Raw genomic sequence first — 25,929 nt, 5'->3', positions numbered from 1 at the left:
TTTCTCAAGACAGATGGCGCATTAGACCAGAGCTGATCTTTTTTCTCCAAAATGCATCTCATCTTCAAAAAAATGGTTATGTTGATACTTGGTGATGAAAAAAAATCACTGCAATATGTTTAAATTGTGTCCAATATGTTAGGAAGCATTTACAGTCATAAGATACTGAAATTTCTAAATGAACAGCGCTATAAGTTGTAGAGGCAAATACAGATAAATCTATCAAACATTTAGGCTATTTAAACAAATTACCTCAACAATTCAGCATTTCTAATGGAGAGAGAGAGAGAGAGAGAGAGAGAGAGAGAGAGAGAGAGAGAGAGAGAGAGAGAGAGAGAGAGAGAGAGAGAGAGAGAGAGAGAGAATCTGCCACTGACTGGTAAAAAGAGCAGCGGCTCCTTTAAGAGAGGGAGGAGCTCTGCGCGCAGTAGTGAGTAGGCACAGCAGCCCTCAGCAGAGCCAGGCTACTGGCTATCTAGAACCTGCAGCACTACACTGGCACACGGCGATTTGGCCTAAACCTGACAGTTGTTTTCAGAGTCAGAACGCCAGAGGAGTTACAACTCGAAGTGAATTTAGTTTGCAAAAAAAAATCAAGCGCGACAACCGCGAGGATTATTACCGTTTGACATGAGAATATCTCACTGAGTTGCAAATGTGCGCGATTGCAACACAAACATTCAGTGAGTGTAGATATTTACAGTTTCAGTTTCACAATCTTCAAAATGCATATCACACGGAATGTTTTGCAATTATGGCACAGGAAAGATATCTGGAAGTTGTTTAGGCTATGTGTTCCATGCAATGCGTGAGGAAATGTAGGCTATGTCGGGCTGGTAGCCTACTCACACACAATAAAGTCTCTCTATGCTTCACCTCAAACAATAACGTCTCTTTAGTCTACCACGTATGAAAAAGCACTCAAACAACACCTATCACGGCAGAGGGATTAATGTTTTCAGCATGCAAACACTTCATATGTAGTATCTGCTGAAGCAACAGGTGGAGAGGAGAAATGACTGGAGCGCAGTCTGAAAGCGCCTGTCAATTAAACTCTATGGTGACGTGCATTCCCAAACTCCAAACCTATATTTTGAGAATAGATTAACGTGCGATATTTTCTTTATCGCGCGACAAGAGTCTCACATTATCGCAGCACGTTAACGCCGATAACGGCCCACCACTAGTTGAAACACATAGCCTACTCGCACACGTGGGCCCTTTTTATTACGTTGGCTCAAACTATTTTGACTGAAAAGCCTCGGCTACCGGATCCTGGATCCTGGAACCGGATCCGGATCCTGTGAAAAACCCTATTATCCTGCCGGATCCGGAACCGGATCTTGGATCCTGTACATCTCTACTTGCAATGACGTCGCGTACCCCTAGGGGTACCCGTACCCTAGTTTGGGAAACACTGGTAACTAACGAACTAAGGATAATTGGCTTTGTAATGACCACAAAGCATCATACAATGCTCTAACATGCATCTGAAAACACCAGCAACACAGACAGACATCAGAATTTCCCCCAGGATTTTCTTGAAGGCGCGGTGGCAGGACCCTGCCAACCAGCTGACCCACTGGGGGCCTGGCCCCCAGGTTGGGAACGAATAATTTATATTACATGTGTTATAATTAGGGGTGGGCATAGATTAATTTTTTTAATCTAGATTAATCTCACTGTAATTATGAAATTAATCTAGATTAATCTAGATTAATCTATATCAAAATGGCTCATTCAGAATAGGCACGCTAGCAAAATAATGCCGAAAAAAAAACCTTGGGGTTTCTCAAGACAGATGGCGCATTAGACCAGAGCTGATCTTTTTTCTCCAAAATGCATCTCATCTTCAAAAAAATGGTTATGTTGATACTTGGTGATGAAAAAAAATCACTGCAATATGTTTAAATTGTGTCCAATATGTTAGGAAGCATTTACAGTCATAAGATACTGAAATTTCTAAATGAGCAGCGCTATAAGTTGTAGAGGCAAATACAGATAAATCTATCAAACATGTAGGCTATTTAAACAAATTACCTCAACAATTCAGCATTTCTAATGGAGAGAGAGAGAGAGAGAGAGAGAGAGAGAGAGAGAGAGAGAGAGAGAGAGAGAGAGAGAGAGAGAGAGAGAGAGAGAGAGAGAGAGAGAGAGAGAGAGAATCTGCCACTGACTGGTAAAAAGAGCAGCGGCTCCTTTAAGAGAGGGAGGAGCTCTGCGCGCAGTAGTGAGTAGGCACAGCAGCCCTCAGCAGAGCCAGGCTACTGGCTATCTAGAACCTGCAGCACTACACTGGCACACGGCGATTTGGCCTAAACCTGACAGTTGTTTTCAGAGTCAGAACGCCAGAGGAGTTACAACTCGAAGTGAATTTAGTTTGCAAAAAAAAATCAAGCGCGACAACCGCGAGGATTATTACCGTTTGACATGAGAATATCTCACTGAGTTGCAAATGTGCGCGATTGCAACACAAACATTCAGTGAGTGTAGATATTTACAGTTTCAGTTTCACAATCTTCAAAATGCATATCACACGGAATGTTTTGCAATTATGGCACAGGAAAGATATCTGGAAGTTGTTTAGGCTATGTGTTCCATGCAATGCGTGAGGAAATGTAGGCTATGTCGGGCTGGTAGCCTACTCACACACAATAAAGTCTCTCTATGCTTCACCTCAAACAATAACGTCTCTTTAGTCTACCACGTATGAAAAAGCACTCAAACAACACCTATCACGGCAGAGGGATTAATGTTTTCAGCATGCAAACACTTCATATGTAGTATCTGCTGAAGCAACAGGTGGAGAGGAGAAATGACTGGAGCGCAGTCTGAAAGCGCCTGTCAATTAAACTCTATGGTGACGTGCATTCCCAAACTCCAAACCTATATTTTGAGAATAGATTAACGTGCGATATTTTCTTTATCGCGCGACAAGAGTCTCACATTATCGCAGCACGTTAACGCCGATAACGGCCCACCACTAGTTATAATAGTCTTACAGTTGATCTGGCTGCTGCCTAGGACCCAAAAGAGAGTGCCACCCCTTCTGTAAAAACATTTTCCCCCAGGAGTGTAACCTTATCAGTTTCCTGTAAATACAGCTCCAGGCCACTTTATTAGAATAGCATGAAAAAGTTGATTTCCATAATTCCATCAATAATGTTAAAGTGTCATGGATTGTAGATGCATGGCCCAGTTGTTTAACTAGTCCAATCATTCAAGTTTTTCTTTTTACATAATTTGGCCTTCCAAACCCATGAATTGGGAAATTCGCATTATTAGAATATTGTAATAAAATCACAATTTTCTTAATCAAAATTCGTTTCACATCAGTGCACATCAAATCAGTTGAAATTTGGTACTTTCTACATAACATGCAATGTTCAATACTTGGTTAGGACTCTCTCTGTCTTAATAACGGCCATGATGCGTTTAACATTGAAGTCAATGGCAGAAACAGTGCATGGGAGTAATGGAAGGCCAGATATCCTTGATGCTTTGCCGTCAGCTGTTCTTGTTTGTTGACCTGGTGTCCCACACTTCACTCTTCAATATACCCGTAGATTCCCACGCTACGTTTTGGTGTTAACTCACCAGTTTAATTCTAACTCACCAGAAATAAAACCCCATTCATTTTCAATGGGGTGTAATTTCTGGTGATTTAGAATTAAACCGGTGAGTTAGCGACAAAACGTGGCATGGAAATCTACAGGGTATATTGAAGAGTGAAGTGTGGGACACCAGGTCAGCTATACAAAAACAGCTGATGGCAAAGCATCAAGGATATCTGGCCTTCCATTACTCCCATGCACTGTTTCAGCCATTGACTTCAATGTTAAACGCATCATGGCCGTTATTATTAATAATATTAAGACAGAGAGAGTCCTAACCAAGTATTGAACATTGCATGTTGTGTAAAAAGTACCAAAGTTCAACTGATTTGATGTGCACTGATGTGAAACAAATTTTGATGAAGAAAATTGTGATTTTATTACAATATTCTAATGATGCGAATTCCCCAATTCATGTTTTTTTTGAGCTGGAAGACCAAAATGTGTAAAAATAAACAATTTCATGATTGGAATAGTTAAAAAACTGGGCCATGAATCTATAATCCATGACAGTTTAACATTATTGATGGAATTATGGAAATAAATCAACTTTTTCATGCTATTCTAATAAAGTGGCCTGGAGCTGTAACTGTATTCACACCTAAAAAAACACACTAATACTGCAGTAGACCTAATAATAATGCAGTCATATGCTACTACACTGAAAGAGCAGGTTTCTTTATATTGCAGTAGGCCTACAACAGTTTTAAGGAGGCCTTCAAGTGATGTTTAACACTAGAACTACCAGGATTTTTCTGCCTACCTAGAAGTACCAGAGAGGGGTCATTTGACCCGGTGTCCTGTCTATATGAGCGACCCGTCGAAATGTGATTCTCTTCGCTACTGAGCATGCGCACGCATGCGCACACCCTCACGGTGGTTTTCGCGGGTGATTGCCCATCGAATTGTGAGACCGCAAGTTACGACAGGATCCCCCTGAGACTGTCAACTTTAGTGACTCAAACTGTAGCCTGAGGTTACCACCAGTCATCCATAGTCTAGTTAGCCTATAGCCTGTCCACCGACTGTCATGGGCTGAAAGTTATGATATATCCCCAGGGGGGAAAACGGCAGAGGTGGAAAGTAACTACTTAACTCGCGTTACTGTAATTGAGATAGCGTGGATCATCCAGCAGATCATTGGGAAATCTGCGAAATAGCGTGGCCTCGAACATTTGCTACTTTGTTGCCTATAACCGTAATCGCTCACACACTTAGCCTCGAACATTGTAACATCGATCAGAAAAGACTATTTATGTAGAGGAGGCGTTCTCATTGCAAAATGGAAAAAATCGCCACCTCTGATTGAGCTGTCAAAATGCTCCCTTCACCCTTTTCACTCAAGAATTTGAATTGACTGCATTGTAAAATGCCTGAACATGGTAATAAGAAATGCACTGCTGGGGTGGGGATGTTATGAAAATATGATTCCGGTCATTAAAAGACAGACATCTGCCAAAACAATCTAAACCGCGCTTGTTTATCCCCATAGCACATGATTTCATGTGGCAATTTGCCTTGCGAGCCCACGTCGCATTGAAACCAAACCAACAGTAAATGACTGCATTAAACAACCCGTAGCCAGGCCCTGATCCCAAACACTTTCTCCAGTATTTTGCGCAAACTCAACTCAGTCTCTTTCATATGGCACGTTTCTTAACTTGCTCAAACGAGAGGCTCACGGTTTTTTAGTGGTCAGCAGCCGCACGTTCTTATTAAACTCGACACGAACGATTGCACACCCCTGTCCGTGAAATAAACAAAGTAATGGTTATTAAAACAGTCCAACGTGGACCGATTGAAACGCCTTCCGCGGAAAATCAAGGTCGCTCATTTAGATGAGGCATCGCAAATCGATAGAACACCACTATCGAATAGGGCGACCGGTCGCTCATCTCGACGAGGCAACACATCTCGACAGAACACCGGCGGCTTTTACCTAATACACTAATCACTCATTTTGTTATGGTAATGAGGCTGTTAGGGGCCGTGTGTGGGGTGAGGGGTGAGGGGGTCACACCTTACAGTGCTAACAGCCAAGACAAACAGGGACAGACAGCTTCTTCCCAAGGGCTGTCAGCCTCCAAAATCACCACAGGTAAATAGCAAATTGCATGAAGATATCAGCAGCAAAGACAGCTAGCACAATTTGGCGGACAGTTTGTTACAGTTTTTCTCCATTGGTTTGGCTAATTTCTTGAAACTGAGATGTCATTCTCAAAACATGGACAAATCCCAAAACTAAATTGCAGTTCCTCACAACAGAATGGCATTTATCATTGCTTTCATCAAATTTCAAATGCTTTTGTACATGTCTCAATCATTTAGTACATCCATGCAAATGGCTATGTACAAGTATCATACAGTTAACACAATCAGCTTACATTTAGTAGAATTTTCAAATGAATGTACCTTGCTGATCTATTCCAATTGGTTGATTCTCAGTGTAATGGTTGTCCTGAAAACATGTCAGCACATTTTCTTCATATAAGTCATCAATGAACGTGTGAATGTCCCATGTGATCGTGACGAATCATATGACTGCAACCAGATAATGGTTGAATTACAGTTTTTCTCAATTGGTTTGGCTCATTTCTAGATGACATTCCTATAACCATTGGGTCATTTGGCCAAACATTCTTACACTTTTGCACAACAGTTCAGATAACTAGCAAAATGTCATATACCTCCCAAAACACCTCATTCTTGCATCAGCACTAAACCGTCTCACATATAAATAGTCAGTACCATCAAAATGGCATAGATCCTTCTCAATTGCTTTGACTCATTTGCATTCATTTAGTCCTTCTGTCAAAATAAACTGGATGGTTCAGCATAACTACATGGATCCTCATCACTCGCTCATATCACCCCAAAAACAGTTAACCCATGTGTCAAAACTAAATTTCTTCCCCACATATATCATCAGTACCCCCAAAATACATTGTCCCTTTGCCATTGTGTAAGCACTGCCAGTCAAAATGGTTAGGTGTTTTATCTACGTTCAGCTAACAGATTTCGACTATGTATAAAAATGAAAAAGTGAGTGAAACCATTGAAGTTTGACAACACAGATAATTTACCAAGGACATTTATCAGTAACTTTCTTTACTGTAAATTCATATAGGCCTACAGAAAGTAATGCGCATATATCACAGGTTTCTCATGGGTTTGGCTCATTTCTCAAAACAGAGATAACATTCTCAAAATAACATGGACAAATGCCGAAGCAACTAGCAATTGTTCAAAACAGAATGTCGTTTGAAAAAATGTCATGAAATTAGCCAAATAACAGAGGAAACTGTAGTATACACGGTTGTAAAATTATTTCCTACTAACTAATAAAGTTACAATACCATCTGACCTCTTGAACACTGTCATTAATTTACTATGTAATGAAATTCTTAAAATATGATGTCCTTAACTGTTTTGGGAATTGCGTAGACCACTTTGCACGATTTGTCCGTGTTGTTTTGAGAATGTCATCTCAGTTTCGAGAAATTAGCCAAACCAATCGAGAAAAACTGTAACGTGTGAATCTCCCATGCCATGTGACCATAACGACTCATGTGAATGCAACCTGGCAATTGTTAGATGGATAAATACCAGTGCATGTGGACTACTGCTTCACTTCCCTCAAGACATTTGTGGTGAAAGAAGCTCCTCTCCAAGGAACGAAGATGCAGAGATACAGCACTCAACAGGCATTGGAAATGACACACACACACACACACACACACACACACACACACACACACACACACACACACACACACACACACACACACACACACACACACACACACACACACACACACACACACACACTCTGTGTCTCAAGTGACAGCTGTGAGCTGCTAACAGCCACATTTCCACAACAAAAGGAGTGTCCGCAGGGGGTCCAAAGGGTCAAATGACCCTCTTGTGGGGCTTTTAGGTAAAAAGGTCAATTGACCCCTCCGTGGTAGTTCTAGTGTTAATGGAACAAAAGGCACAAAATAAGAATATGAATGAAAAATATGAATGGGTAGGCTATTTGGAGTTTTAACATGGGCTAGCCTAAGAAAAACCCCACCATGGCCAGTTATTTTACATTTAAATGTTGCATGTTGACTGTGAAAATGTAGTATATTTCTCATATTTCAGTGTTTTCAATGGTAGATGTTCATCCCAAAAGCCCAATTCAATAGCTACTGTAGCACAGTCCCTGTTTCCCTGTTTCAAAACGCATGTTGGATAACAGCGGGAGGGACACTGACGATCAAAAACTTTACTAGACCGCTGGAAGGACGTGCAAGGATACCATTATTTTATGTGTTGTTTTATGTTAAATAAACAGCAGATTTTGAGAGACACAGTAGCGTTTTGCTTTGTGCACGGACACAAGGGGAAATTATAGTAGCCTTTTTTTTTTGATGACACGTGTCTGCAATGCAGAAGCGCTTTATGACAGAATCAAGCAGGACAGTCGGGACGAGTGAACACGTTTTACTGAACGGTTATTTACAAAGATAATGAAGCATATGGAAATTATTTTATCATATCAAGACCCACATGTGTATTATGTAGCCCTAGGCTAATTTAACGTAGGCTATCCTAAACATTGAGGCAGTACACTGTTTCTTTCGTTCTTATTCTTAAAACTTTGAACGCAATGTGTCGTTTGTTGCGGTTCTCCCCTTTTATTTTATAATAAATCAAGAGTATCACTGCTTAGCCACGCTTGCTAGAACCCTGACAGGACCTCAGGACAGGATTTTTCCGAGGCGTTGCGGGGTACAGCGAAGGCGCGGCGGCCTGCCACAGTGAAATGAATGTAGCGGAAACCCTGGACATCCTGACATCCCATCAATGAATGTTAACTTTGTCAACCCTTTCTTGTGTATCTCGTCCGTCCACCAGGTCTTCCACCCGCATGTGCAGGCCCTGGTGCCGCCCGTAGTGGCGTGCGTGGGCGACCCCTTCTACAAGATCACCTCGGAGGCGCTGCTGGTCACACAGCAGCTGGTCAAGGTCATCCGGCCGCTGGAGTCCCCCCACGCATTCGACGCCTCGCCCTACATCTCTGACCTCTTCAACTGCACCATCAAACGCCTCAAGGCAGCTGATATCGACCAGGAGGTCAGAGGATTAGTATTATCATTCAAATTAATCATTCAAGGTACACTGTAGGATGGTGGTCATTGGAAACTACGCTGCCTATTGCCAAATTTGAATTACGACATTTTGTCCTAAGCCCTTTTTGGGAAAGGGTGCCCTTTGCCTATTAAATCATAAATATCTCAGCCTCCGAAGCACATACAAGCATTAAATAATTTGCATTTAAAAGCTAGGATCCTCTTTTTCCATTAGAATGTGTCCATTCAGCTCTAACCTACCCACATTTTTAATAAAACGGCTCAAATCTCAAGAGCCTGAATGCAGCATATATGTGTCTCAAGGACACAATGGGTTAATGCAGCGGGTCCGAACCTGCTCTATTCAGCTTGCACACCCCTTTTCAATGAATATTTACTGAACGATAAACTAATATTTGCTAGCATAACCAAAGTACAGTAAGTTTTACAGCTAAAAATGTCCATTTCTGGAAATTCATAATTAATACTTGGTGGTATGTATTTTTATGGTAGTAAGTATTCGTAAGAATGAATGTTTGTGAATGGGCAGCAGGAATTCTGAATAGAAACTGCAAAAAATATCACCTTTGAAGGTGCACTGCGCAGGAAATTGTCAACAAAGGTGCACTGTGCAGGAAATTATCACAGTGCACCTTTGAATGTGCACTGCGCAGGAAATTTTCAACAAAGGTACTGCAACAGGTACTGTCATTTTTGCAGCTAAAAATGTCTATTTCTGGAAATTCAACATCACGGATCATGGAGAAGATCCCCCTTTTCATGTTTGAAAAGGGCAATTTTCTCAGTCATAATGAATACTTAGAATTTGATGGTGGTGGTAAGTATTCATGAAAAAGGTAACATTAGTGAATGGGTAGCATGAATTCTGGAAATAAATCACAAAAAATCTTACACAGTGCACCTTTAAATTATTATAGCTGTTGAAATTGAGTACATGGGCATCAATAAGCGCCTCAAGACTGAGTTCATCGACCAGGAGATCAGCTGATTGGTTTCATGCAATGCAATTAAATGATTGACTTATAAATTGGCAAATTATTTGACCCATTTCTTGGAAGTTGTTTTTGTAGAATACAGATTATTCTGTGAGAGAAGTCAGAATTTTAAAAATTGCTTTCTTCTATTAAGCCACATTGACATAAGCCAGGAGATCAATTCTTTAGTTGATTGATTTTTATTTCACAGGATGTAAAGCATTTTCAAATATACACACAGGCACACTTCAAGCATTTTTCCCCCATAATTTTCCTGTTTTTACCGATACAGGTGAAAGAGCGTGCAATCTCGTGTATGGGCCAGATCATCTGTAACCTGGGTGACAGCCTGGGCTCAGACCTGCCCGGCACACTGCTCATCTTCCTGGAGCGACTCAAGAACGAGATCACGCGCCTCACCACTGTCAAGGCACGTCAAATTATTACATATGAAGAGCTTTGTTGCAAAATTACGTATCATTTTGGAACATTTTGGGAGATTTATATTTTTGTATTGTATTGCATTACATTGTAAAATGGATTTTATGTAGATTTAAAAAGTACTGTATGTTCTCAAAACATTTGAATGACAAGAATTCACATATATTCTGCGAGATTCCAGCTACCACGAGATCTGCTCACTAATTTCTACAGGTGTACAATTGAATCAGTGATTACATACAGCATTACATCTTGGTACACCAGCTGCACACACGACAACAAGATGATTTTACAGCGCATTATTAAAACAGCAGAGAGAATCATTGGATGCCAACTATCCACACTTGAGGAGATCCAACATACACGCTGCACAAACAGAGCATTAAACATTCTTAAAGATCACACACACCCTGGTCACAGGCTCTTCACCATGCTACCATCTGGCAGGCGCTTTAGGACTCAGCGTGCCCGCACTACGAGAATGAAGGACCGTTTCTATCCTACTGCCATTAGACTTTTGAACTCAATACGTCACCTGCCCCCCCCCAATTCTTCAGGACTCTCTATACTGTGAGATGCATATGGATTTTATATATTATTTATTTACTGTTAATATATCTTTTGTGGGTTGCTTCTAAACAGAATCTCACTGTATTTATATAGTGACAATAAAAGCACTCTACTCTACTCTACTCTACTCTAGAATGTTGTCTAGTTATATAGTTATTATTATTTCCACTCCTGCAGGCCCTGACACTGATTGCCGGCTCGCCGCTGCACATTGACCTGCGGCCCGTGCTGGCGGAGGCCGTGCCCATCCTGGCCTCCTTCCTGCGCAAGAACCAGCGGGCACTCAAGCTGGGCACGCTGGCGGCGCTCGACATCCTGGTGCAGAGCTACAGCGACAGCGTCACGCCCGCCATGATCGACGCCGTGCTGGCCGAGCTGCCCGCACTCATCAGCGAGAGTGACATGCATGTCTCGCAGATGGCCATCAGGTACAGCAATAGCAATACCAATAGAAATAGTATTTATATAGCACATTATTATACATGACTGTCATTCAATGTGTTGAAAAGAAAAGAAAGGAGAGAAAGAGAAAGCACTAGATAGTAGATAACTAAATCATGAAAAGGAGATGAATTTCTTTTAAAAACATGACACTGTTGTGGCCACTGATATCCTATAGGAAGACTAGATGCGTCATCCGCGTTCCCGTCAATCAATCCGAACGTCCGCGCATGGCAGCCATGACTGTCATTCAATGTGTTGAAGAGAAAAGAAAGGAGAGAGATGAAAACATATATTGTAGAAAGCACTACATAATAGATAACTAATTCATGAAAAGGAGATGAATTTCTTTTAAAAGCATGACACTGTTGTGGCCACTGATATCCTATAGGAAGACTAGATGCGTCATCCGCGTTCCCGTCAATCAATCCGAACGTCCGCGCATGGCAGCCATGACTGTCATTCAATGTGTTGAAGAGAAAAGAAAGGAGAGAGATGAAAAAATATATTGTAGAAAGCACTACATAATAGATAACTAATTCATGAAAAGGAGATGAATTTCTTTTAAAAGCATGACACTGTTTGGGCACTTTTAATATGAACAGGAAGCTGGTTCCAGCATTTGGCAGCATTATGATTAAATGGCATTTCACCCTCTCAGGATTTTACCCTAGGTACAACCAGTAGCAGAGACTCTGAAGACCTAATAGGATGATATTGCTTACTATATACAGTATGTACAATATATATTTAGTGCATTGTGCATTGGTGTTTGGCAGCCGTGGGGCAGTCGTGGCGTGATGGTTGGGGAGGTGGACTTAAGTGGCCTGTACTACGAGGCTTATCGGGGTAACTTATAGAGAGTAACTTGGTCACATGCTGCATATGTTCCTGGTTAACCCATACTCAGGCATGCAAGCTTGCCACTTTTCGGCGGAAAACAGCCAATAACAAGAACGAGCTAAATCTAAGTCCCGCCCTTCATACTTTGAAAGAGCGCAAAACTGTGTCTCTAGGTCGGCTGGGCTGGCGCGCAGTATACCAAATTTCTTAGTTCTAGGAACGTTGTTGATTACGAAGATGTCCAGACGATAGGTCACAGATGGATTCCCAGAGAGGTGTGAAAGAGAACTTTCCCCTCTTCCCAAATCCTGAAGTGTGCCATCTGTGTAAGTCTGCATGGTTAATGAACAGGTACCCCACACCTCACAGTTGGTTCAGCTGTTTTTCCTGATAATTTGACTCCACTGCTTCCCTGCCCTCGTGAAAAAGCATTTATTCTCATAAGAGCTTCGAAAGCTTGGTTACATGGCACGTGTTCGGTATTATGTTGTTTCGGTTAATGGTTTCAAATGTCCATTTACGCTACAGTAGAATATAGTTTCCGTTCGCTGGAGTTGAGTGAATCCAACCGGGGAGTTTAGCGGGAGAGTGCGCTACAGGTGAAAAAGGCTAAAGTAGCTACCAGGTAAAAAAAAAGAAAAAAAAACACACACAGGTGAAGAAGCGCATGTACCGCACGCGAGGCATGCAACATTGTGCATATGCTGCAGGCAGCTTCTAAAGCGTACGAGAGGGAGGGGAGAGAGAGAAGCCTGGGCCAGTAAGTCTAGTGTTTGACACGGGACAAATTGCAGGCCTTATCATTCCAAGTTTTTGTGTAATCCCTATATAAAGGACATTAAAAAATCGAGTGGAACCAGGCTTTCAGCTAGGGGGGCGTCTGGGCGTCTTTTCGACGCCCTATTTTGAAAATAACAAAAATTTGCTTTTTTAGTAAGCTAGGTTTAGTAGGCTAGCTTTCCCACGATGGACGATTTTTATTTACACCGCCATTTTGGAAGTTTTAGAAGATCAAATATAAAATACACCTAACTGGCTAGCGTTGTAACGAGTGCCTTCCAGCATGTTTCAGTGTAAAATTGCACCGCGTTTCAAAACACGCATTTCGTAGCGTCATTAATTTATCAACTTCAATCTGTTTAGCGATCTCTAATGAGTAACAAACATCACTTGCAGACTGGCTGTTTCAATTCTTAGACGTTTATTTGGTTAGAAATACTGTGTAAAACATTTCTGCAACATTTAACAGACCACCGGCATGCTGCCACTTCCTCGTTCAGCAACAAGTGAATGTTCCAATCTGAGTAAAATAGAGGGGCTGTCCGCCGTTTGGCGGACCAAACCATTTTGAGCAGGGGTGTTTTACTGGTGGGATTCTTTGTAATGTATTTTATAATATGAAAATAAGAAAATGGTTTTGCTTGTCTATGTGTTTTGTTTGCATTTCTTTGGTTTGTTATTTTGGGCTTTTGTTTGTTATTTAGTTGCACACATGCTTCCCCCCAGTCCAGCCTTACTATTGGTACAAAAATGTTTTAACAAAGGCAAAAACACTTGGTTGTATTGGTCAAAATTTGCTCCTCAAATTGCAGGAAATTGCGTTTGAGAGCATTAGAAGTGTAAACATTTTGCGGGGGAGAATACCCCAAGATCGCCCTAAAACACTTGTGCCTGCGGGTCGAGGCGCCACGCACAAATGACAGGTTAAAAAAAGTTAGACACCCTAAAAAAAAATCCTGCCTAAAAGCCTGAGTGGAACATACCTTTTTTCAATGTCAGAGTTGGAGCTTTTCCAACTATTTTTTCTACAGGGAGACAATATGAGAATTTGAGTAGTTTTTGTAAAATGTCAGTAGCTAATTCAAACAATGACAAATATTTTTTTGTATTGCAATTTGTCTGAAATAATGCTGATTAAATATGCAAATGAGATCACAACCAGGCAAGTGTTGAGGGGGTGTTAAGAAGGAGACTGCTTAGAGGAGGGGTTGGGGGGCATTTAGGCCCATTTTATTTTTTAATGTGGTCAATGGGGTGTTGGGGAAACTTACGATGAGAACCCCTGCTCTATCATGATGTAATTTAATAACCTATCTATCTAGCTATCTAGCTATCTAGCTATCTATCTACTTGAGGGGTGCTGGTCACAGGACCAGTTTTTCAAAATTCCTCCCAGTAAAAGGGCTGAACAACATATTACACATTTATGTCTATATTCACATTCATTACACATTCATTTCTATATTTTAGTTAGTTTAGTTTATTTAGTTTAGTTCAACAGAGACCATGCACAATACACATTGATTACAGAAGTAAAAAGATGGCTTGTGCCAGATTATAGCTATATAGCTAATTTCCATCTGCAGTTCCTGGACAGGTAAAACAAATATAAAAATATATTCAGGGTTCTAGTTAGAATGAAATTATAGCGTATCGGTCGAGGGAGCGAAGCGACCGAGAGGGGGGGTTGGTGCGGAAGGGGGGTTTCCCCCCAGCCGCGGTGCGGAGTTTTTGACATTTTAAGGTAAAAATAGGCCATTCTAGGGGTACCTAAAAGGTAAATTATCAGTGTTGGGTTGCAGTAATGTAACTACTTTTTTTTCTGATAAAAGTAGTGTAGGCCTAACGAGTTACTACTAAAAAGTTGGTAACGAAACACCGTTGTCTGTGAACTTTTGCGATTGGAGAGGTAAATATGACTCCCTCTCTCGGGCGCATACGCGCAAATAGAGATCTATTAAGAGGAAGAGAGAGGTGTGTCGCGGTGTCCCCTCCTTCTCACAGTTGCACTAGTTTTGAAAACGTTGAGGAGCACTGTGAACCGTGTGTGCATTTAATAATAGGGCATATCAATGTCCGAGTGATCCGATTCCGAGACAAGTGCAGTTTGACACATTTTCCGAGCTCGCGCTATTGTACAGCTTGCGCGTCCTAAAACCACAGGACTGGCGCCGGGTGCCTTTCGCATCCAATTAGCCTAGCCACAGAAGACGCTCCTTTTGCTACGAATGCAGGGTTTTTTTGTAGTCACGCTATGTCAACCGGCAAGCTTAGAAAAAAGTGCCTCTCACCGTTACGGAGATGTCACGTCTTCTTCCACCTACTTTGTCCTCTTTCGAATAGTGTCAACTCCCAATGTCAGCGCTTAGCGCCCAATGTCTCCTGATTTGTTTGTATGGTAACAAGTAACGAACCCAGCACTACTGCTGACACTGCTAACAGGTTGGCAACTACGCTTTGGAGAAACAAGGACGCGATGCTACACGTGCATTTGTTGTTGTTTCATACGCTTGTCACAGAGATTAATAAAAGCCGTCAAAACCCCGCGACAAATAAAAATAGTAGGCTGGTAGTAGTAGTAGAGTGCTATATTGTCATTTAAATACAGTGAGTATGACATGTGTCAGGTTTGGCAGAAGGGCGATGTGGCATTGATCTGGCTGTAGCCTACATAATACAGACAAAATGCCGTTACGCTGTATTGAAAATAAGCGTAACGGTCCAAAATAAGCGTCACGGTCCAAAATTATAGCGTAACGGGCCGTCACGCACTTTTGCGCTAGCTAGAACCCTGATATTAACATAAACAAGATATAAACAAGTAAGCACATCCATAGGCCATGGGTCACACACACACACACACACACACACACACACACACACACACACACACACACACACACACACACACACACACACACACACACACACACACACACACACACACTAAAATGTCATACAGTGTGAGTCATTTTTTAAAAAACATATGATTAATGTTGACAAGACTGGTTGGTTAATATCCATTTTTTCACACCCCTTGAGAAGGCCTGATAATCAGTAATACTTTTTAGGTTACTGGGTAGACTATTCCATGTTTTGGTTGCCCTGAAGGAGAAGGCCGACTGAGCAAAAGCAGTTCGTCGGATTGGGAGACTACAATCACCCCTAATGGTGGATCTTGACGTTCTGCTCATCAATTCAGAGCAGGGTTGAACAAATGTTCTTAGGTGTGGGGGTGCTGCATTGTTAATAATTTTATGGATTAGCCACAGATCAGAAAATTGTATGATGTTTTCAAGGCTGAGCATCTTATACTTGCTCAGTATAGGACAATGGTGGTACTGAAAAGATCTTCTATCTAGGACCTTCAGGGCCTGCTTGTATAGTGAATCAATGGATTTTAAGACAGTCTTGTTGGCCTGGGACCAGCTTGATAAACAATAATGCAGGTGGGACATAATTATAGCATTGACATAAGTCACAGCAGCATCAATACTCAGAGAGTTACGGATATGTCTAAAATTTGATATGCTATACTTAACCCTTTAAGCGCCACACTTTATTTTTCAAAAAAGCTGAATATTGGCATGATAAATTCAAATGACTGTGGCTTGACACTGGTAACAGATAGAGCTTGACTGTCAATTAGACAAATATTGGGGATGACCCCAAGATTATTTTGGGAGTAAATATGCATACCTAATTTGCATATTATGACGTCATATGGTGGCGGCCATTTTGAATTTTTAATAATTTTTGGAAAATATTGATACTTTTCAATAGATTATTGAATTTATTGAGCAATATTTGACATTCCATTACTATCACATAGTGCACATACACTATGGTCAAGGAAATAAGTAGTTTTAGGCAGAATATATATAGTATATAAGCGCCACAATTTATTTTTCAAAAAAGCTGAATGTTGGCATGATAAATTCAAATGACTGTGGCTTGACACTGGTAACAGATAGAGCTTGACTGTCAATTAGACAAATATTGGGGATGACCCCAAGATTATTTTGGGAGTAAATATGCATACCTAATTTGCATATTATGGCGTCATATGGCGGCGGCCATTTTGAATTTTTTATATTTTTTGGAAAATATTGATAATTTTCAATAGATTATTGAATTTATTTAGCAATATTTGACATTCCATTACTATCACATAGTGCACATACACTATGGTCAAGGAAATAAGTAGTTTTAGGCAGAATATATAGGCCTATAGTAGGCTATATATTGTAATATTGCAAAGCCTAATGCAATAATATTGAAATATATAATGCAACAATTACTACTTTTGCCTGGAGGGCCGAACATGTTTGTATCTGTAACCTGTACCTTTTTACCTTGTGAAAGTTTCACAGAAAGGGTCAGCACACATATTCAATTCATATTTATGCCTATTTTTACATCTGTATAGCCTACTATGGCCTTTGGAGCAGGCGCTGTAGGCCTATAGGCAGTAAAATGGTTGATCATGGCACAGTCTAGCAGTGGCTTCTACAGTTTGTCAGTTACATTTCACAAAACTAATGGGCAAACTGTCAACATAATGGGTATGAAATCACAAGTATCATGTCCATAGTATTGTGTCCAACGTAATTAGGCTACGTTATAGCCTGACACCTGAAGCCGCCCCCTCGCGTGGAGAGCGCAGCGCCCTTCCACCCTCTCCCCCGTTTGAGGGAAATATATCGCCACCTCTCTCGTCTCTATTTGCTGTTTTACTGATTTGTATAACTCTTACAAAGACAGTCAAAACGCTGTGACCAGTCTGATTGTCAACAACGAGTCTAAAACATTCATGTTTTAGGGTTGCCTATGCGTCTTCTCTTCACCGTGCGTTCTATTACCAAAACCTCTCCATACGGAGATATGGCCACGTTCGCCGCTGCCATCCACCCAGTAGAAGTCAGAAAGAGGGACAGAATGAGTGCGTGTGTGCTGCTTGGTGAACAGTGTTTGTCTGATCCCAGGAGTATTGCGTTTGCGTCCGGATAGGTGGCTACCCGCATAACCGGGGGGTGAATGGAGGGGGCCCAAGCTAACATACCAGACCCACTTCTCTCACCCCTAATTCCTCCACCAATACCTATATGGACACTACGACTGCATTCGCCACTACCACCGACTCCTTTGAGATCGGATAAAGTCACCGAATGAGTGTCAATGTGTGCGTGTGCTTAGAGAACATCCTTGCTTCGCATGTCGGCATCACTGCCTTCGGAAGTTTCGCCACGGTAAACAAAGAGTGCTCGTCCGATCATTATCCTCCTCGTGAGATAAAAACTGTCCTTCGGAGTCAGAATAGTCAAATAACATGCCCAGAACTTCACCACGATTCAACTTCTCACTAGCCATGATGAAATAGCTCGCTGATAGTTCACTGATAACAACACAAATCCAACTCGTACGCCTCGAGACAAAGACGCAAAGTGGCTACTTCCGCATTTTGTTGTCGCGTCACTTGTCGCGTCTTTTACTGCTTCACCAAAGACTCTGTGAACTACAAAATGACGCAATCGTAGTCTTGTTTGAAAGGGTAGCATGTCTGCCAACTGCTGGTAGGGAGGATGAACACTATTAAGACCGCTGGTTTGATCTACATGCGCTTTTGTTCATGCTGACGTACCGTCGCAATTCTGCGACTTTGGCGCTTAAAGGGTTAACAGTATTACCCAGCTTTTTAATGTGTTTCTTAAAACACAGCCTGATGTCTCCTCTGCTGTATCAATGTCGCCTAACTCATTAGACAAAGCCCGGGGATTGTCAGTAAACTCATCCCAACTGTCCCTTCTCTGAAGGTTTTTTTTAATTGCTCCCAAACACAAGTTAACTACAACAACTTGACTAGGCGCTTGATCCCTCTGTCTTTCAAGCACTTGTGGTTTTCTCTATAGGATGTATTTACTCCAGGAGGAAAATGTGGAGGAAATCGTTTTTCAAATATTTTTAAGAAAAACGGAAATGTTTTTAGAATTTTTTTTTCATTAGGAGCACATGTGCCGGCACAGAGATACTATACAGAGAATATACTTTTTCCACACACACATGCACATTCTACAGGGGGTAGGGCTGCAATTAAAATCACAGAGGGCCAATTTTCCAAATTAGGCCCAGTACAAGGACTGAACAATATATTACACTTATATTCACATTATTTCTATATACAGCCCTGGTGTTTCAATTAAGGTCTACACATGATCTGGCAGGGTTGCCGGGATGAAATTGGTCAGGGGGGCAGATTTCTTCAGGAGAGACCAGGGGGGCAAATTACACTTCTGGCTTGAAAATACAGTGACTCACACATGTTATGTATTACCCACAATGGCCTACACATTAAAAAATGGCATTTGCAGAGAGAAAATGGCATGCGCAGAGAGAAGCCTAACTTAGTCAATCTAGCGTTTGACATGGGGCAAATTGCAATAGGAATCATTCCAAGTTTTTTTGTAATCCCTAGCCTACATCTAAATGACATTAAAAATCTACCGATTTAGTGTAACATGGCCAAACACGTTTTTTCACGGTCAAAGTTGGAGCTTCCCTATCAATTTTTTCATAGGGAAATGGACTGTACTAGGTGAACGAACAAACATTTGAGTAGTTTGGATAAAATGTCAGTAGTTTATCCAAACAATGACAAAGTTTTTTTGTGTTGCAAGTTGTCTGAAATATGATGATTAACAGTGCAAATGAGATCACAACCAGGCAAGCTTTGAGGGGTTATTGGAAAGTGCTGTGAGGAGGGGGTGCTTAGTTGTCATTGTGGGGGCATTAGTCTATTTTATTTTTTAATACTAAGGGGGGCATTGGCAGGGTTTTGATGAGGTCACTGGGGTGTCGGGAAGCTTATTATGAGGCCAAAGGGGGATTTATTCAAAAAAGGTTGAGAACCAAAGCCCAATTTATCTATCTACCCACCCAAAGCAGACATGCGCGCATGCGTTTTCATGCCTGAACACTACAAACCAATTGAATAGTCATATCAAGTTAAGACTGTGTAGAAAAATAATCATATAACTAAAATTTGCATTTGCGTTCAGATGTAGAAAATTATCAATCTTTTGGGATATGTAATTGCACTATACGGCATGAGCGGCCAATGCGCACTTGGCAAAGCGTAGCTTATGGCTGAGCATTCTGCCATTCATACTAAGTGCAAGTTTCCAGAATTGAGGTAAAATGCAACTTGTTCTCGTGCCTTTTTTTAAGTGAACTAAACCCCACATGCAAACCTAGTTTGACTTAACACATGTACTTATTTGTGCTATATCACCACCTGTTGATGCATGTATGGGACTCAACTTTCATATAGTGAGTTTTGGCTCCTTTGGTGGTCTGAATAAAACCATTACCTTATATATCACATGACTTTTACAACCTTCCTTAACTTGCTAAATTGATCAATCAGTTATTTGAAATTGAATTGAAACTGGAATCGAAACCTATAATAATAATAATAATAATAATAATAATAATAATAATTATTATTATTATTATTATTATTATTATTATTATTATTATTATTATTATTATTATTATTATTATTATTATTATTATTATTATTATTATTAAAGTGCAGTATCACCATACAACATGGTCTCAAAACACTTATAAATAAATAAATAAATGAAATAATAAATTAATTCTAAAAGATAATAAAAGAAAATGTAGGTTATGGTCTTTTAAATGAGCTTAAAGGTACACTGTGCAGGAAATGGTCAAAAAAGGAACTGCAACTATGCTGCTCATTGAAACTGGACTGCCTGTTGCCAAATTGGATCTTTTCATGAAAGTTTACTAAGTAACTAGATTGCATTCTCACAGAAAATGCTGGAAGCGGTCTTGCCTTTTGGGGCAGAGATGAGCAGTTTTATTTTTGATATCTGTATACCTACATTAAAAACAAACTACTATTGAGAAAACAAAGCTAAAAGAAATGTTGGAAAAATGCATCCACCCAGTCAGAAGTTATGGGCCAAACAATTCAGCCATCTTGGATTCAGCCATTTTGAAAGTGTTGTACAAACCCCAACTCCGGTGAAGTTGGGACGTTTGGTAAACAGTGAATAAAATCAAAATGCTATCATTTTCAAAACATTCAATCTATTCATTAGATGGAGAATAGTGAAAAGACAACATATTAAGTGTTAAAACTGAGAAAAAATATTGTTTTGGGGGACATACAGTGAGGAGAATAAGTATTTGATCCCTTGCTGATTTTGTTGGTTTGCCCACTAATACAGACATGATCATTCAATAATATTAATGATAAAATGTATTCTAATATGGAGAGACAAAATATCAAAAAGAAAATCCCGAAAATAACTTTGGAGAATATATTTTAATTAATTTGTATTCCATTAAGGAAAATAAGTATTTGACCCCTCTAGTCAAAGTAGACAAAATACTTGGTGGCAAAGCCCTTGTTTTCTCGTACAGAGGTCAGATGTTTCTTTCAGTTAAGGACAATGTTTGTGGATATATTAGAAAGGATTTTTGTCCATTTTTCTTTGCAGATCATCTCTCAATCATTGACGTTGTATGACTGTAGCTTGGCAAATGAGAACTTCTGTTCCCTTCACAGGATTATTATAGGGTTAATGTTTGGAAACTGTCTAGGCCACTTCATGACCATAATGTGCTTCTGCTTGAGCTACTCCTCCGTTGCTTGGGCTGTATGTTATGGATTATTATCATATTGGGAGGCCAATCCATGACAGACCTTCAGTCTAGTGGTGGTGGGAAAGAGGTTGGCATTCAGCATTGTACGTTTACATGTCTCCCTCCATCCATTTCTTGACGATGTGAAGTTGTCCTGTGTCTTGGCCAGACAAATAACCTCAAAACATAATGTTACCACTTTCATGTAAGATGTTGTAGAAGGTGTTGTTATTGGGATCATAGGCAGCATTTCTCTTCCTCCAAACACATCGAGTTGTGTTAATGCCAAACAGTTTGATTTTGGTGTCCTTTGATTCCAGCACCTCCCAATCATATCCTAATCCAGTTTGATGTTCATTGGCAAACCTCAGGTGAGCCTGAACAGGTTCCTTCTGAAGCAGGGGTACCATACATGCACTGTAAGATTTTAATCCGCTGTGGTATTAAGTGTTTCCAATAGTTTTCTTAGTGATTGAGGTCCCAGCTGCCCTGAGATCATTTCCTAGCTCCTCCCATACAGTTTTAAGGTGCTTTATCTCTTTCTTTCTGGTTATTAAATTCCAACAAGGTCAAATCTTGTATGGAACCACAGACAGGCCTAAGATTCATGATTGATGATCATTTTTTAATGTCCTAAAATTGGGAAGAAATGCACCAACAATTTGCTCCTTAATATCCAGGAGCCCATTTCAGCCTTGTTGAGTTCTAAAATCTTGTCCCTGACATCCTTTGACAGCGTTTTGGTCTGTCCCATGTTGGCGAGTTTAGTTTGATTGATTGACTGATTCTATGGACTGATTCTGCAGATTCAATGTGTCTTTTGTGCAGGTTACTATTAACAGGTGTGTTCAATTCAGATAACAAGTTGATTGGAAGTGCCATTTGATCTGCGGGATCAGAACTCTTAATGGTTGGCAGGGGATCAAATACTTATTTCCCTCAATGAAATATAAATCAATTAATATATATTCTTTAGAGTTCATTTCTGGATGTTCTTTTTGATATTCATTCTCTCCTTATTAGAATACATATTATCATTAACATTTAAGACTGATCATGTCTTTATTAGTGGGCAAACCAACAAAATCAGCAAGGGATCAAATACTTATTCTCCTCACTGTATGTACTCATTTCTAATTTTATGAATGCAACACGTCTCATAAGTTGGGACGGGGATCAGTGAAATTTAGTAAACATCCAAATAAGATAAAACAACAAAGAACATTTAAAAAAAATGTACTGACGGACAATATAAGTGTCCAGGTATAAGATCATCACAAAGAGGCTGAGTCACTCAGAATTAAAGATGCAAAGGGAATAATTACCATAGCTATTGCATACATTTTTGAATTCCCTTTGATTACCACGATTGAGTGTATATAAGACATATTTTTGTCATTAAAATCATTGTATAGGTTCATGACATCATGAAATATAAATTGGCTGTAGTCTCAGTCTAACACTCCAGGAATTAGAGCTATTGAAAATTGACCATATTAAGAATGCTTAATGTGCATGTCCTTTGCACAGATTGGAGTCATACGTGTGATCTTTCTAACAGTCCTTGAAAGAAGTTTATAGGTTAAACGGTTCAGTCACAAATGGACCTCTTGTTGCAGATGACCTGACCTCTTCAGAGAGACATTTCAAAAATGAATAGGACACAGCCATTACACACCTGCCATTTAAAAAGTAATGGGAGTTGGGACATGATATTTTCACCGTTTGGAGTCATCTCACAGAGCTCGCTAACAATGCGCCAACTAAACTTCTAGGTGAAAGTGTTGATATTTTATGAACGAAAAAGCCTCCTACACTCTGATCTGTGGAGTGGACGGAATACTCTCTCCTGAAGGTTCTACCATTGTTTTCAAACTTGCACAAAATCGCCAAAAATGAAAAAACGATTTTTTTAAATCTCCAAGCCGAGCCGGTTGTTTTAGTATTTGATCTCGAAAGGCCTAGGAGGAGAAGCGGTTTCTATTTTTACTGACCTGCGCAAGAGAATCAAGCAAGCATAGTAAACTGTACCTAGAGATTACTATAAGCGTGGCAAGCCCGCTTAATAAAATAATATTTTCTAGTATGGCCCAAATAGTCAGTTTTGCAGCTAAAAATAGCTATTTTTGGAAATTCAAAATGGCGAACCATGGAGAAGATCCCCTTTTCATGTATGAAAAGTGAAATTTTTCCAGTCACAACAAATAATTAGAATTTGATGGTGGTGGTAAGTATTCATGAAAACATTAGTGAATAGGTAGCATTGAAAGCAAATAAACAACTAAAAATCTTACACAGTGTACCTTTAATACTAAAAAAGTATAGGTGAAAAAACATAGAACAAAAAAAAGAATAGAAATAGAAACTCAAGACTATTATTAAAAATAGACCCATGCATTTCAGAACCTACCATAATGGGATGAATACAAAAAAAATGTAGTCTAGATTGTGGCCAGCTGACTTCTTCCGCACCTCAGGGATGGACAGGAGTCAAGCATGCAGGGACTGAGCTGGAATGTAGGGTGTGAGCAGCTCAGACAAATAAGTTGGTGCTAGGCCGTGTAGGGCTTTGTAAGTGAGCAGCACAATCTTAAAGTCTGCGTTCAGGCAACCACTGGAGGGAGGCTTGGATTGGTGAAATATGTTCAAATTTCTTGGTCCTTGTTAATACCCTTGCTGCAGCATTTTGCACTAACTGAAGCCTACTTGTAGTGATAGATGGAAGGCCAGAAATACTGCATTGCAGCAGTCCAATCTAGATGTTACAAATGCATGAATTAGGGTTTCAGCGTTTCCCAGGGACAACATAGGTCTAATTTTTGCAATGATGGATAGATGATAAAATGCTGATCTTGTTACTGTCTAGGGCTGAAAAGTTAAGTTTGCAATGTTTGCCAAGGTTTTTAACAACTTTGCTCTCAATGATGGCGCAGTTGTCAAAGGTGAGAGACACCTGACCCTGACATTGCTCCAAGGACTGTGACCAGAACCAATAACCTGTATCTAAATACTGTAAGTCGCTTTGGGTAAAAAGCGTCAGTTAAGTGTAATTTAGTGCAGTGTAGTGTAGTATGTTGTGTGTTGTTCTATTTGCCTGCCGTTGTGCAAATAACATTATTCTGTGTCTTGCTCTTTCTCGATTTGCCTTGTGATTTGCGTCTGTGTTATTTATCATCTTAGATGCTGTATCGTCTGTGTTTTTTTTCCTGCTAGATCTTACTTCTTAGGGACATATAAATTGATTTTTGCCTTTGGCACTTCAGCTTCCTGACCACGCTGGCGCGCGTGCACCCCGAGGCGCTGGCCAAGATTAGCGGTGCCATCCTGACCGAGCTCATGGCGCTGGTGAGGTCACCGTTGCTCCAGGGTGGTGCACTGGCGGCCATGCTGGATTTCTTCCAGGTAGGAATGCAAACAATGTATCAATTATTGAGTAATTGTCAACAAGAAATTAGTTAAATAAGCTTATCAAGAAATTCATTAAGCAATCTAACAGCTGTTTTGGTTCAGCATTTGAAGTATATTTATTTATTATATATATTTATTCTTATTGACACTGGTATTCAGGGTCAAATCGCTGTTCGTCAATCAGTTAATATATTACCGAGGTCAGCCAAGTTTTAAAGATGGATGCATCAATTAAAGATGAATGAAGGAAGAACGATGAATGATGTAATGACTAAATTGCATGGCTGCGTCCAGGCGCTGGTGGCCACAGGCACGGCCAGCCTAGGCTACATGGACTTGCTGCGCATGCTGACAGGCCCTGTGTACGCTCAGAGCTCGGCGCTGGCCCACAAGCAATCCTATTACTCCATCGCCAAGTGCGTGGCCGCGCTGACGCGCGCCTGCCCCAAGGAGGCGCCGGCAGTGGTGGGCCAGTTCATCCAGGACGTGAAGAACTCGCGCTCCACTGACTCCATTCGGCTGCTGGCGCTGCTGGCCCTGGGGGAGGTGGGACACCACCTGGACCTCAGCGGCCAGCCCGAGCTCAAGGCAGTCATCCTGGACGCCTTCGGATCCACCAGCGAGGAGGTAAGCTCGTCTTTATATTGTCCGATTCATGTTGCTGTTTGTGTTCATCTGACAAGAGTGGTTGGGCATTTTTCAATGTCAGAGTTACATATTCATATGTACTGACAGACAGAGAAAGAGTTGAGGGATGTGTTTCTCACATTCCCGGACAGACAAGGCACAACGTAATAAACGTTGAACAATATATAGCTTTTTTCTTCTTCTTCTCCTTCTTTTTTATTTTTTTTTAAATGATGTTATGATATTATTTTTAATAAGTTGTATACAATACAAAATGGGTTCCACGCGCTTCTGTTTTTTCATCTGGTGCATCAACGGGAGGGAGACGGGTAATCTTGAACGAAGACACTCGGTACTCATGGACTCTGTCGAAGATGACTTTCCATTGAAACGTTAGTCCCTAACATGTTGTGCACT

General features: G+C 40.6%; 1 protein-coding gene across 1 annotated transcript in view; it reads left to right on the top strand.

Moving 5' to 3' along the window:
- The window catches only part of cand1 (cullin-associated and neddylation-dissociated 1), a 136,211-nt gene that overhangs the window by 74,580 nt on the left and 35,702 nt on the right, over positions 1–25,929 (top strand). The window contains exons 11-15 of the mRNA XM_063211447.1: positions 8,517–8,735; positions 10,019–10,156; positions 10,915–11,165; positions 24,741–24,879; positions 25,180–25,512. Coding sequence (XP_063067517.1) covers positions 8,517–8,735; positions 10,019–10,156; positions 10,915–11,165; positions 24,741–24,879; positions 25,180–25,512 — 1,080 coding nt within the window. The remainder of the gene's footprint in view (positions 1–8,516; positions 8,736–10,018; positions 10,157–10,914; positions 11,166–24,740; positions 24,880–25,179; positions 25,513–25,929) is intronic.

Source organism: Engraulis encrasicolus, chromosome 12, assembly GCF_034702125.1.
Source record: "Engraulis encrasicolus isolate BLACKSEA-1 chromosome 12, IST_EnEncr_1.0, whole genome shotgun sequence".
NCBI lineage: Eukaryota > Metazoa > Chordata > Actinopteri > Clupeiformes > Engraulidae > Engraulis > Engraulis encrasicolus.
This window is presented reverse-complemented; position numbering and strand designations above follow the sequence as displayed.